Source organism: Ambystoma mexicanum, chromosome 13 (genome assembly GCF_040938575.1).
Source record: "Ambystoma mexicanum isolate Mex_15411 chromosome 13, UKY_AmexF1_1, whole genome shotgun sequence".
Taxonomy (NCBI): Eukaryota; Metazoa; Chordata; class Amphibia; order Caudata; family Ambystomatidae; genus Ambystoma; species Ambystoma mexicanum.
The window spans coordinates 36,512,665-36,527,722 of record NC_090938.1 but is presented as its reverse complement, the minus strand read 5'-3'; the positions used below and the strand labels follow the sequence as shown (position 1 = coordinate 36,527,722).

Genomic DNA, 15,058 nt, shown 5'->3' with positions numbered 1-15,058 from the left:
AGTTTTCTGCTGGGGCCGCATTCATGTAACCCTGAATCAAGCCTCCCTAAGCCTTCTCATAGCGCCTCAATGCCTAAGGGCTGCAGTGCGCTTTACAAATGCAAAAATAAATAATAAATACAATGATCAGTCTTCAAAGTGCCTGGTAATACAGTTGAGTAAAGGCAGAACCAGGAAGTGATATGTGTGAAAGGTAGTGTGTGAGCGGACATTATCCAGATTTGGACTTTAAATGCTATTAAGTGAGATTCTGTGGGACGGGTGAATGCGTCGGAAGCAAAAGCAACTTTTTTTTTGTAATGAAGATTTCGTTTTTTCAAATAGTCGCCTTTGTGGGGAAGATCCAAATATACTTGCATAATGATTTTGACTATATACGATATACAGAGTAAATGCTGTTTAGAAAGACTGTATATCTGATTAGTACGCAAATCAAACTAAGAATGATACAGGATTTTTTGGTGGCAAAACGAGGCTCCTCATGTGAAGGAGCGAGACTCAGGAGTGCGGGCAGTTGTTACGTCTGTTCTCCCCTTTGCAATTACTACATTGTTGTGTCTTGACCCTGGACCGAGTCTGACCCTTATCGGCTTTTAGGACGAGTGGCCTTTTTCTGATTTGCTGCTTCTTGGTTTCTTTGCAGATTGACTTCCCAACCTCCGCCTTCGACGTCAAGTTCACCCGACCACCAAACGCAGAGTTTAGCCCCAAGTGTGAGTTCAAGAGCCTTGCCGAGGATGACCAACGGAAACTCAGGGATGTGATGAGGAAGAAGTCACTTTACTGGTGAGTGACCAAGTGGGGCATTCCCGCAGACTCTTAAAAGGCAATGCCTGCCGACATTTACACAACAAAGGTTATTACAGAGGTCCACCAAACAAGACTCGGAAAGGAAAGGTAGTACAGAGATCGCCAACACTGGTACACGAACACATAAATACACAGAGTGCCGAGATGTGATTAATGTGATGTAACCTCATGCTTCAGAGATGCAGCTTGGAACTCTAGCACTGCTGTATTTTGGGGGCAGGAAATGTGTTACACTGTGGTGGATTTCCGGGGGTAGGAAATGTACTACACTTAGGTTTTGGAGGGGCAGGAAATGTGCCTCACCCAGAAGGAACGTTGGGGGGATGGGAATGTATTTAATACTTGGATGTATCTTGCAGTGGGAAACATCGCACTGGGATGGTTTTCTTTTGTGGGCTAGGGAAGGACATTGCACTTTGATGACTACAGATGTAGGTCAACATCTACTGCACTTGGATATCCAAGACTAGCACAAGCCTGGCACTTGGAAGAGATTGTTGAGACAGCAGGCAATGTTAGCCGGTCTTTACGCTCAAGATCTCTGCTGGTAACTTGCATTGCACCTAAAGATGCTAGAACAGCACTGGTATCCCGATACTGCAGTTGGTAGATGGCCGCTAGCAGCGTGTATAGAACTAGGAAGATATTCAGTAAGACTTTCAAGGTAGCCTGTCTATGACGCCTTCTGAATCCTACATCATGTATTCCATGGTAGCCTACCTGTCCCGCCTAGAAGAGGGACTAGGACATCCTGTCTACTGCACTTAGAAGACTGGGGGGAGGGTGAGGCGGATGGCCTCCTCTTAGCGCCTAGAGGACTCTTTCCAGGTAGCCAGCCTTTTGTCCCAACAGAAGATCTGAGGACACAGCAACATCAAAGATAAGTTCTGTCGGAGCCCCAGGTACGTATAAACGTCCCACCTCGGTGGACATCTGCTGCAAGCACGGCTATCCAACCACGCACATTAATATGCGGCCACAACCGATAACAAAATGTGGTCTAGCTGGACACTTAACGTTTTGAAGCCTACTCACTCCAGACTTGCCTCCACACCTCTGCCATTGCATTACAGCGACAACCTACAATAAAATTCCGCTTTAGCTGGACACATAACGAGTCTCTTGCACTCGTCCACAATCGTGACACCCCCACCCCCCAGCACCCACCCACATGCCTGATCTCTTGGGTTGCTTAACAGAGCCTAGCCAGCCCAGCCAATTCCTAATCTTGGCTATATGCACACGCGCATTCTAAACGTCTGAGAATTTTCCATACTCTGGACCGCAGTTCCCGAGGGCGTTCCCACCATAAGCGCTTTGAGACTATAATAATGGTAAAAGGCACTGTACAAATTACTATTAGAATTTGTACAGCCCCGCACAGTAGGCGCAGAATTGTTTTCAGGGCAATATCCCGCATAGCTGCACTCCTTATAAACCCAACACTGTAGGGGCTGACTTCATTGCAGAGAAAGAACAGGGACTCCAACAATATCTGGAATATTGACATATCAGAACATAATGTCAAAGCACACAGTGAGAACGCAGGAGCTGGGGAGACACTCCCAAACACATACATAAGCAAACAGAGCCAAGTACAGTACACAATCCGCCCAGGTAGGGGGAGCCTCCCTCCACTGGGCATACATTGCTAATGAATGCAGAGCAGATTCCCCCCTCCCCCCCCCCACTTCCTGCACAAGCGCTTAACTGGGAAGGACACAGCACCAGTACAAAGCCCTCTTCCATGGGGAGCACGCAGCCCTTGAGAGAAGTCCCTCCCATTGAGTTTAGACCACTGGCTCCATTGTTGATATACTCACTGGTTAGTACTGGGAAAAGTTGCTAAACCCAATGCCCCTATGGGGCTTCCTTCGAAGGGAACCCCACAACCAGCAGAAGAGACACTCGGCTAATCCACTAGGGCAGCCATCGCGTCCAGTAGGCTTGCAAAGGTCAGAGGTTACGCTTAATGCCTGCCACGGGACATGAGCTGAATATTGCGCAGTTTGTGCAAGTTTTCATTCTGTTCGTCGCCTCCTGCCTTTCCCGCCTCATGGCCTTATGCCCTGTTCTTTACCCTTTAAAGTGCGTCGGTCACATGACTATGGACCCCCTGATGGGTTAAGCGAGCGCGGGTTCCGGGCACTGGGGATACCGAGCTGCCTGGATGTGGCTCTTATCACCTCTGAGCTCTGCGGGTCTTCTGCGTCGTGGCAGGACTCTGCCCCCACCTCCCCCTTCCCCTTGATATATAGACATCAGTGTTATTGTTGGGGTGTCCATTGAGCACAGACCATGCTTGGGGGAGGAACGGGGCCCGGCCTGGGTGAGGCGCCCAGACCTGCCGCCCCCCTGTCTGGTGGCAGGACTCTTGCCTCTGTCTCCTCGAGCTGCAAACCTCCCCAGGTGGTCGGCCATGTGAGGCGTCGCGGACTTGCAATGACAGGGGCTTGCAGGGCGGCAAAGGCTGTAATCCTGCAATCCTTACATGGCAACTGCTGCCCCCTGCTGGCGGTATCGAGTACACACATTATGTTATGAAACGGACAGGATTTTGTTTAGAACAAACTGCTAAGGTTGCAAAAAAAGGTACGTCTAGAAACAATTGAAATGTTAAATCTAAGGCGCCACCGCAAACTAAAAATACAGATTCGGTAAACGACCTCTAAAGGGCCCTCTACATGAAAGCAAAAATACAATGGAGGCCCATGCTACTACCCGTACACGCGGATACATGCCAGTCGCATATGCATACTATATAGTGGCCCCGCCTAGACCACTACACAAAGAATTCTGCCACAGTCTTGGACTTCTCAGAAACGTGTACATATAAGCGCATCACGTGTACACACAATCATGTTACACGGATGTTGTTTTATTTATTTGAATTTTTAAAGCGCTCACACAGAAGGAGCGCATCGAGGTGCTGTTCCAGGAATATGTCTTAGTTGCTCTTTTATAACGCGCTTAATAGCCAGAGGTTTCTAAGCGCGGACCCGGGGATCGAACCTGTGTTGCTCTGTGTCGTCTTGTTTCCAAGGCGAGCACGTTGCCGCTAAGCTATCCTGCCGGGACACTGACTCAACATCTCATTTCCCAGTGGACATATGAGCTATAAAACTGGACCCTTACAACTTAAGAATTCACATTATTCATGTAAAAAACAGAACAAACAAAACACACACACCGATAAAATTAGGTGCAATATTTTGTATAGTATGTGTAACTCTATTTCACCAGGCCTGCCGGAACGCACATCTGCCTCCACCAAACACAACCGATTCTGTCACTAGTCCATAGTCCTTCTGCAGAGTTAATTTACGGTTATTATGTCATCTGACGACTTCGGGTATTGCGATATCCCGCTGAGGGGCATAGACCCTCCACCCTCATGATGACTTCGGGTGTGGCGATATCCCAGTGAGGGGCGTAGACCCTCCACCCTCATGATGACTTCGGGTGTGGCGATATCCTACTGAGGGGCATAGACCCTCCACCCTCATGATGACTTCGGGTGTGGCGATATCCCAGTGAGGGGCGTAGGCCCTCCACCCTCATGACTTCAGGTGTGGCGATATCCCACTGAGGGGCGTAGACCCTCCACCCTCATGACGACTTCAGGTGTGGCGATATCCCACTGAGGGGCGTAGACCCTCCACCCTCATGACGACTTCAGGTGTGGCGATATCCCAGTGAGGGGCGTAGACCCTCCACCCTCATGACGACTTCAGGTGTGGCGATATCCCGCTGAGGGGCGTAGACCCTCCACCCTCATGACGACTTCAGGTGTGGCGATATCCCGCTGAGGGGCGTAGACCCTCCACCCTCATGACGACTTCAGGTGTGGCGATATCCCGCTGAGGGGCGTACACCCTCCACCCTCATGACGACTTCAGGTGTGGCGATATCCCACTGAGGGGCGTAGACCCTCCACCCTCATGACGACTTCAGGTGTGGCGATATCCCGCTGAGGGGCGTAGACCCTCCACCCTCATGATGACTTCAGGTGTGGCGATATCCCGCTGAGGGGAGTTGGCCCTCCATCCTCATGATGACTTCAGGTGTGGCGATATCCCACTGAGGGGCGTAGACCCTCCACCCTCATGATGACTTCAGGTGTGGCGATATCCCGGTGAGGGGCGTAGACCCTCCACCCTCATGATGACTTCAGGTGTGGCGATATCCCAGTGAGGGGCATAGACCCTCCACCCTCATGACGACTTCAGGTGTGGCGATATCCCACTGAGGGGCGTAGACCCTCCACCCTCATGACGACTTCAGGTGTGGTCGATATCCCGGTGAGGGGCGTAGACCCTCCACCCTCATGACGACTTCAGGGGTGGCGATATCCCACTCAGGGGCGTAGACCCTCCACCCTCATGATGACTTCAGGTGTGGCGATATCCCACTGAGGAGCGTAGACCCTCCACCCTCATGATGACTTCAGGTGTGGCGATATCCCACTGAGGGGCGTAGACCCTCCACCCTCATGATGACTTCAGGTGTGGCGATATCCCACTGAGGGGCGTAGGCCCTCCACCCTCATTCAGGTGTGGCGATATCTCGCAGAGGGGCATAGACCCTCCACCGTCATGGTGACTTCAGGTGTTTAGATATTCTCCAGCATGGGGTCTGGCATGGATTCACATGCTCATGAATATTCCCCGTCGTCAGGCTGGGAATCCTCGGTAAAGAAAAAACCAGTATCAGTTTCGTTTCTGATCTGTCTTTCGTAGTAATAACCAATCACTGGTCTCTGCGTCATACTGACCACAGCCAATGACTGCCCTCTACCTAAGCACCTCCTCCGGCAGCCATCTTCAGATTTTTACCGCACATTCATGTGTTGGGATCCTCGTGCTATTGCTCTCGAGCGTTAGTGCTATTTTTTCGCGCTTTTTCACAAAAAACTTCGATTCTTTCGGTCAAAAGAGCCTCAAGCTCCACCGATCCTACATCCGATCAACGGGGACCCGTGTCGGATTCGTCTGTGCCCCTCAAGGGTGAAGATTTCGTCGAGCTACACTTCGGAGGACTCCAGAAGCTTCTCAGGCCCGGTCTCGGAGATGGCCCAGGAGAAGGGAAGCTCGACGCCCGGAAAGCTGTTCAGGGTCTGCCCTGGATGCCAGCTGCAGAACGTCTTTAAGGAGGACGAACACTCTTTCTGCCTTTACTGCCTTCATGAGGACAAAACGCACGTGGAGAAGGACCGTGCGTTTTGCGGCAACATGTCGGAACGGACCATGAAGGACCGTCATCAACGTCTCGCCAACTGGCTGGAGGGTAAGAGCCCGTCTGGCGAGAAGAAGAAGAAATCCGAGCGGTCTTCTAAGACCTTTGAGGGCGCCCCGGCGACGGGGGCCCAACATAAGGCCAAGCACCGCGAGTCCGCTGGCACCGGGAGCGCCGAACGGTCGGGCTCTACGGGCGCCAGGCAGGGCGCACCCTCCCCGGCACCATCAACCACGAGCCAACGCTCTGGGTCGGGTAAGAGGAAGGCCGAGCACCCGGCGAAGCTCCTGGAGAGGCCCCGGTCGAGCTCTAAGGCAGAGGAGGAGCGTGGCAGTGCCCCCTCCCTCAAGGATAAGGCGGTGAGCGCACCTAAGGTGGTAAGGCCTTGATCCATCCGACCAAGCCCTCTATCGAAACGGTCGCGGCTGCCCTGGCTCAGCCTGTGGAGGCTGCACCAGTGGTGGCGACCTCAGGGCCCAGAATCTCCCTGCCTCCTCGGAGGGAGTCTTCTTTTGTGCCCATCGATAGGACCCCCGTGAAACCCTCCGTGGGGAAGAAGAAGGGGGGGCAGGGCGTCGTCGTAGATTCGGCCTCAACCTCAGAAGAGGAGCTGATCGAGGTCTTAAGCCACGGCTTAGGCGTGGAACAAGGCCAGCCCGTCGGAATGGACCCCGACGCAGGTGACGACGACGACATCGTCGAGGATACCGACGGGGCCCCTGCTCGCCCGTCGGATTCCCCTCTGCCAGCGCCGCAAGACAACTCGGCGGCCATTTTGTTGGCCATACAGTCCTTATGCTCCGAGATAAGGACGAGGCTACCGTTACCGACGGAGGAACCTCTCCCGTCGGGGGATCCAGAACCGGGACCTTCTGGTGTTCCCCCTACCAAGAAAAGAAGGATCCATCCACCACCTCCTTTTCAACCGTCGCGCCCCGTCCAGCCCTCCTCCCCGTCCACCCGAGGGGATGATACGGGGACTGACACGGCAGCGACGGGTACGGACGACGAGGCATACGACGAGGATATTCCGTCGTCGCCTCCCACCAGGGCTTCTCTGCCCGACGAGATCGGATCGTTCCACTCCATGATCTCCAGGGCTTCCGAGCTTTTCCAACTCTGCCCTGAGGAGAAGAAAAAGGAAGGCTTCCTTTATCAGCGGCGCGAGGCCAAGAGGAAGACGGTCCTCGCAGTGCCTCTGTTGGACGACATTTGGGATGAGGGCCTTTCCCTCCTCAAGAACCCTTCCACGACGCCAGCTAGAAGAGACCGGTACGAGAAGAAGTACCGGGTCCCTGACACGGCCCCCCTATGCCTCCGGGCGCAGCCTACCCCGGATTCCGTCGTCTCCGCGGCAGCCAGGAAGAAAGCGGGGGGGGTGCGGCCTCCACATCGACTTCCCCGCCGGACGGCGAGGGAAAGAAATTGGATGCTATGGGGCGTAGAGTCATCTCGTCGGCAGCGACGACGATTAAAGCGGCCAACGCCTTGGCTATCGTGGCCCGCTACGACAGGGAGCTCTGGTACAAGATAGCTCCCCTGCTGGATTTTCTGCCGGACGACAAGAGGGCGGAGGCCCTGGAGATCCTGCAGGAAGGTGAGGTGGCCTCGGACCACGCCATCACCGTGGCGACGGACATCGCCGACACTGGGTTCCGCCAGCTGGGCAACGGCGTTTGCCTTCGACGTCGTGGATGGCTCAAAGCTACGGACTTCCGGCAGGACGTCCAGACCAGAGTCCTGGACATGCCCTTCGACGGGAACAACCTGTTTGGCAAGACAGTGGACGATTCCCTTCAGGCCATCAAGGCGGATACTGAGACGGCCCGGGCCCTTGGAGTCCTGCAGCAACGACGGACGCCCTTTCGGAGCGGCGGAGGCAAGGGCGCCTCCAAAGGTTCCGGCGGCGGTTTCGCTTCCTACCGTCAAGCGGCCCGCTCGTCGGCGCAAGAGGCCTACAGAGGACGAGGCAAGTCTAGCGGACCCCGCCGTCGTCGCCAAGGAGGTCAAGGCGGCAAGGCCGCATCCAAGCAGGATTGAACCGGCCGTGGGGTCGGGCCCCCACCGAAGCACCCCGGTGGGAGGCCGGCTGGCGGGCTTCGTCAGCGCGTGGGAGTCCATCTCCACCGACCGTTGGGTGCTGGACGCCCTGGCCCGGGGCCACACGCTCGAGTTTCAAAGAAGGTGCCCGCGCGTCCCCCCCGTGGCCAGGAAAGAACTTCACGTCCCTCAACTTCTCCTGGAGGTAAAGGCGATGCTCAGAAAGGGCGCCATCGAACTCGTCCCAAAGAGGCTTCGGGGCTCCGGAGTCTACTCGAGATACTTCCTCGTGAAGAAGACGACGGGAGGATGGCGCCCCATTCTAGACCTGCGACGTCTGAACAAGTTCATCAAGGCGCAGAAGTTCCGGATGGTCACCCTCCAGCACGTCCTGGGTCAGCTGGAGGAAGGAGACTTCCTATCGTCGTTGGATTTGGAGGATGCCTACTTCCACATTCCCATCCTAAAGGGGCACCGAAAATTCCTCAGATTCGTGGTCCAAGGGCGTCATTACCAGTTCAAAGCCCTTCCCTTCGGACTACGGTCGGCACCCAGGGTATTCACCAAGTGCCTCGCACCGGTGGCGGCGCAGCTGCGCCGCGAGGGGATTCACGTCTACCCCTACCTGGACGACTGGCTCATCCGCGCCAAGACGAGGGAGCTCGCCGTGGTCCACACGGCAAGGACCATCCAACTCCTCACGGACCTGGGATTCTCCGTGAACTACGCCAAATCCCACCTGGTGCCCGCGCAAGTCGCACTGTTTCTGGGAGCGAGGCTCGACACAGTGTCTCTTCTGGCCTCCCCGTCGGAGGAGAGGACCAGGACCATCTTGGGCAAGGTGCAACGGATGTTGGTGGCCGACGCGGCCAAAGTGAGGTCCATCAAGTCCCTCCTCGGGATGATGTCTTCCTGCATCTACCTCATTCCCATGTGCAGGCTCCGGATGCGCCCGTTGCAAGAATTCCTGGATGCGCGCTGGATCCAGACGACGGGCAGCTTCGAGGAAAGGATCAAGCTCGACGAGAGTTTCCGACGAGCGATACGGTGGTGGGGCACCCGCGCGCATCTGACGGCGGGCATGGACTTCCAGACCCCAGACCACCAGGAGACTGTGACCACGGATGCCTCCCTGGAAGGGTGGGGAGCGCACACCGAAAATCTGCACGCAAGGGGACTCTGGCTCCCGACGGAGAGGTCCCTGCATATCAACGTCCTGGAGCTCCGTGCAGTGTTTTGGGCCCTCAGGTCCTTCCTTCCGTCCCTCAAGGGCAAGGTGGTGAGGATCTTCACCGACAACACCACCACCATGTTTTACATCAGGAAACAGGGCGGAACCAGGTCCCCAGCGCTGTCCAAGGAGGCGCAGGACCTGTGGCACTGGGCCGTCGCCCAAGGGATTTTTCTGGTGCCGTTTCATCTGGCAGGGATAAAAAACACCATCGCCGACTCACTCAGCAGGGAGCTGCGCTCGTGCCACGAGTGGGAACTACGGCAGGATCTGGTGGATCGCCTCTTCCGACGGTGGGGCACACCCCAGATCGACCTGTTCGCGACGGCGACGAACACCAAGTGCCGGAGGTTCGCCAGCAGGTTTCCCCAGGCGAGGAGCATGGGCGATGCTTTCTCGTTCCCCTGGGAGGGCCTGTTCCTCTACGCGTTCCCTCCTTTGCCTCTGCTAATCCGGCTCGTCAACCAGCTCAAGAGGTCACGGTGCAGGATGATCCTCGTCGCACCTGCGTGGCCGAGGCAGATATGGTTCCCGGACCTTCTGGACTTGTCAGCGTCCCCGCCGATCAAGCTGCCGGCGGACGCGGATCTACTCTCCAGGGTAGGAGGCGCCATCCTCCACCACGACCCGAAGTCGCTGAACTTGCAGGCCTGGCTCCTGCAGCGCTAGAGTTTGGAGGATACGACATACCGGCCGATTGCAGAGAGGTTCTTGCAAAGGCCAGGGCGTCCTCGACTCTTAAATGCTACGGACACAAATGGAAGAGGTTCTCTGTCTGGTGCCACGCACAGAAGATTAACCCTCTACGGATTACGGCTCCCCAAGTACTGCCGTACCTGCTGACGCTGGCCAAGGCTGGTCTGGCACACGCGTCCATCAAGATTCATCTTGCTGCGATCTCCCGATACACCAGAACCACGGGGCGGACGTCCTTGTGGTCTCATCGTCTGGTGAAAGAGTTCATGAAGGGAATGTTCAGATCGTTCCCGCCGGTGAAGGCTCCGGCCCCGGCGTGGGAGCTCAACGTGGTGCTGACCAAGCTCATGGGACCTCCGTTCGAGCCTCTGCACTCAGCCCCGTTGAAGTTTCTATCGTGGAAAACAGCTTTTCTTGTGGCCATCACCTCCGCACGACGAGTGGGAGAGATCCAGGCCCTTTCCTGCAAGGCCCCGTACTTGACTTTCCACGACACGAGGGTAGTGCTCAGGACGCACCCCTCCTTCATGCCCAAGGTACCGTCGGACTTCCATCTCAACGAACCCTTGGTGTTACCTGTGTTCTTCCCGTCGCCTTCGTCGCCGGCTGAGAGGACTTTGCACTCGCTGGATGTAGCTAGAGCGCTGAAGTTCTACGTGGACCGCACGAAGGGTTTTCGGAAGACGTCACAACTCTTTGTGAACTTTGGACCTGTCAATCAGGGGAAGGCTCTCTCGAAGGCTTCCATCTCCAGATGGCTCTCCGGCTGTATCATGTACTGTCACCGGTTGGCAAACCGACCGCTGCCTGGCCGTCCGAGAGCCCATTCCACCAGAGCGATCGCAGCTACCACGGCGTTCCTATCTGGTGTGCCCCTGCTGGACATATGCAGGGCTGCTACGTGGAGGTCGACGCACACCTTCACGAAATTCTACTGCGTCGACCGGGATTCCAGGGAGGAGTCCAGGGTCGGCCAAGCAGTGCTGCGCAACCTGTTCGCCTGAGGTGAGCCTGGTGAGGAGGTAAGATGCTTAATGTTGAGTTAATGTGATGCTTAATGTTGAGCCTTTGCCACCTCCCGTGGTTGTGCATGTGTGTACTGCTATGTATTCTTTATTCATGAGCATGTGAATCCATGCCAGACCCCATGCTGGAGAAGGAACAAGTTACTTACCTGTAACTGTTGTTCTCCAGCATGGGTCTGGCATGGATTCACATGCGAACCCTCCCGCCTACCCCTCTGCGGCTCTTCACTTGGTCATACTGCCACTTCACGTGCTTCCAAATCTGAAGATGGCTGCCGGAGGAGGTGCTTAGGTAGAGGGCAGTCATTGGCTGTGGTCAGTATGACGCAGAGACCAGTGATTGGTTATTACTACGAAAGACAGATCAGAAACGAAACTGATACTGGTTTTTTCTTTACCGAGGATTCCCAGCCTGACGACGGGGAATATTCATGAGCATGTGAATCCATGCCAGACCCATGCTGGAGAACAACAGTTACAGGTAAGTAACTTGTTCCTTCTGCTGAGGGGCGTAGTCCCTCCACCCTCATGATGTATAGTATTTATTCATGATGACTTCAGGCGTGGCGATATCCTGCTCAGGGACGTAAGCCCTCCACCCTCATGATGACTTCAGGTGTGGCTATATCCCGCTCAGGAGCGTTGACCGCCCACCCTCCTGACGACTTCGGCTTGGTGATAACCTCTTGATGGGTATGCCTCCACCCTCGTGACGACTTAGGGAATGGGGATATCCTCTTGACTGGTACTCCTACATCCTCATGACGACTTTGATATGGCGATATCCTCTTGATGGGTACTCCTCCATCCTCATGACGACTTCGGTATGGCGATATCCTCTTGATGGGTACTCCTCCACCGATGATGACTTTGATATGGCGATATCCTCTTGATGGGTACTCCTCCACCGATGATGACTTTGATATGGCGACATCCTCTTGATGGGTACGCCTTCACCGATGATGACTTTGATATGGCGATATCCTCTTGATGGGTACTCCTCCACCGATGATGACTTTGATATGGCGATATCCTCTTGATAGGTACACCTTCACCTTGGAGCTGCTGGCTCTGGAATCAGTATCTCCCTCTGTTCCCTGGGAGATGTTTAGGGAAGGGATCTGGCTTCCCTCTTTAGAGGTCCTGCCCTTCCTTAAATGGCAGAAGCTTTAAGGCAAACTGTACTTTCAGCCAGGGTTCAAATTAGTTCTTCTTGCTACTCCTTGCAAAGTCTTCATATTATCTGTCAAAAGAGGGGCTCAACCCTCTTTTAAAGACAAAGGGGCCCCAGTGATTGGTGTAGGTTAATCCTACCTTAATGAACCAATACTGGGTCCCCACCAGCAATCTTATGTTATGCGTGAGGTCATAAACAGAATGCTTTGCAACAGGAAAGGTAAAGTGGTAAAAACATGTGCTACTAAGTGCCAGCCATCTTCTTGTCTTTTGTGGTTCAAAGGGCATCTCTGGTTGATTGAGCTCTGTGGTTCCTGATTAAAGTGGCAGGTTTCCCTTGAAGATCTGGTGAGACCAGACTTTCTGTCTCCATCAAATCACATTCTCCTATACTCTGAATGGTGTCTCCCTGCAGGGGTTGCCTACATGACGCTTCACTGCCCTTGACACTGAGGGGTGGGGGCTGGCTTCAGGTTGACGCAGATGCATATCAAAGGTGTTGGGGTTTTCCTGTCTCTTTTGTCAGTACTGCGACCAGACAGCCTGTAAGCTGTGTCCACCCAGAGTACACAGGTCTATGAGTTTGTCGTGCGGTGAGAATAGGAAAATGTGTGCGGATTAGCCCCACACATTTTTCAGAGGTTGATCTACCATCATTCAATTTAATAGTGAACCACCGTTCGAATGGTGTAATTCCTCACACCGACTGTCCTCACGCTCTGAAGTCATGATCCCACTCTTTACCTTAACTCGTGCAGACAGAACATTCTTCCCTGCGCCGATTTCCCATGACTCTCCACTCCCCATCTTATTTTTTCTCTTCCAACCTTTGTTCACCTTCTTCTGCGGCTCATAACCATGATTTTCTTTCCCATTCCAGCACCACTTTGCTTCCGGCCTGGTAAACTCGCTACGAACACTACAATAGCTGTAAAATTCCCTCTTTTCTGGAACTTAGTCCCTTGTTCCCACAGTGACTTTTTTGACCAGTGTCATTGCTACTTTTCGTCCTCCCACCTGCTCCCCTTTTCATATCAGGGCTGCCTTTAACTCTATTTGTCTTCCTCCGGCCCTCCATGCCAGGCTGTCTACACTTTCCATTGTGTCTGTTGTCTTTAAATGTGTCCACTCCTTTGTCCTTGCATAGCTCTACTCTCTTGTTTCTGTGTAGTCTCCTTCTCGTTCTTCATCTCTTTTTTGTTCCTCGCCATCTGTATTCTCACCCCCTTAAGTGCGTCTTCCCGCCTCTCCCTCATCACTAAGAATGCAACCCCACGGGGTTTACAGCCCTTGGTTGCTCACTTTAGTTACCTTTTCTTTTGTAGCAATGCATAACACTTGTACACCAAACCCTATTCACTATTAAAAAGGAAAACTCCGACATAAGCCCAACACCTAATCCTCGCAGGCCCGGAAAAGAAAGGAGCAGAGAGAAGGAGCCAGGGAATAAACCAGGCCCTTCCTACTGCCAACCTAGGTAAAGAAGGGAGCAGGGCACACGAGCAAGCCCAACACTACTCCTGCCCCCCGCAACGGAACATAGAAGCAAAACAGTGCAAATCTAAGCACAAGCACACACTGCAGGTCTGCTAGCACTGGAGCGGGCGAGGGGCAAAGGGAGAACCTGGGGAACAGGTGCAGCAAGGTAGGGAATCGGGAAGTAGAACACGAACTAGTAAATACTGCAGAAGATGAAACCGGAACGGGTGTGGCAACAGGCGCTGGACTGGAGCATGGCGCTGGAATGAAGTAAGCCGAGACATTAAAGCTGACTCATCACACGCCTTGGGTGTGATCAAGTGACAGCACCTGCCTGCCACAGGTGTGATCTGTCCCCCACCCGCCTTTGGTATGCATGGGTAGAGCTAAAGCTGGGTGCAAGGCATTCTGTGAAGTGTAGTCTTTAGAATAAAATGCATACTGGTCGCTATCATCATAGGGCTGAGTCTGACATGCTAGCCTAGAGATTCCACAGCCATCATAGAGCGGAGTCTGACATGCTAGCCTAGAGATTCCAGAGCCATTATGGAGCGGAGTCTGACATGCTAGCCTAGAGATTCCTCAGCCATCATAGAGCGGAGTCTGACATGCTAGCCTAGAGATTCCACAGCCATCATAGAGCTGAGTCTGACATGCTAGCCTAGAGATACCACAGCCATCATAGAGCGGCATCTGACATGCTAGCCTAGAGATACCACAGCCATCATAGAGCTGAGTCTGACATGCTAGCCTAGAGATTCCAGAGCCATTATGGAGCGGAGTCTGACATGCTAGCCTAGAGATTCCACAGCCATCATAGAGCGGAGTCTGACATGCCAGCCTAGAGATTCCACAGCCATCATAGAGCGGAGTCTGACATGCTAGCCTAGAGATTCCACAGCACCACAGCCATCATAGAGCCGAGTCTGACATGCCAGCCTAGAGATTCCAGAGCCATTATGGAGCGGAGTCTGACATGCTAGCCTAGAGATTCCTCAGCCATCATAGAGCGGAGTCTGACATGCTAGCCTAGAGATTCCACAGCCATCATAGAGCTGAGTCTGACATGCTAGCCTAGAGATACCACAGCCATCATAGAGCGGCATCTGACATGCTAGCCTAGAGATACCACAGCCATCATAGAGCTGAGTCTGACATGCTAGCCTAGAGATTCCACAGCCATTATGGAGCGGAGTCTGACATGCTAGCCTAGAGATACCACAGCCATCATAGAGCGGCATCTGACATGCTAGCCTAGAGATACCACAGCCATCATAGAGCTGAGTCTGACATGCTAGCCTAGAGATTCCACAGCCATCATAGAGCAGAGTCTGACATGCTAGCCTAGAGATTCCACAGCCATCAT

At 53.9% G+C, this 15,058-nt stretch overlaps 1 protein-coding gene across 2 annotated transcripts in view; it reads left to right on the top strand.

The window, feature by feature from the left end:
• The window catches only part of PIK3C2B (phosphatidylinositol-4-phosphate 3-kinase catalytic subunit type 2 beta), a 497,568-nt gene that overhangs the window by 364,448 nt on the left and 118,062 nt on the right, over window positions 1-15,058 (top strand). For both annotated transcript variants that reach the window (XM_069633113.1, XM_069633114.1), the window contains exon 15: window positions 644-786. In XM_069633113.1, coding sequence (XP_069489214.1) covers window positions 644-786 — 143 coding nt within the window. The remainder of the gene's footprint in view (window positions 1-643; window positions 787-15,058) is intronic.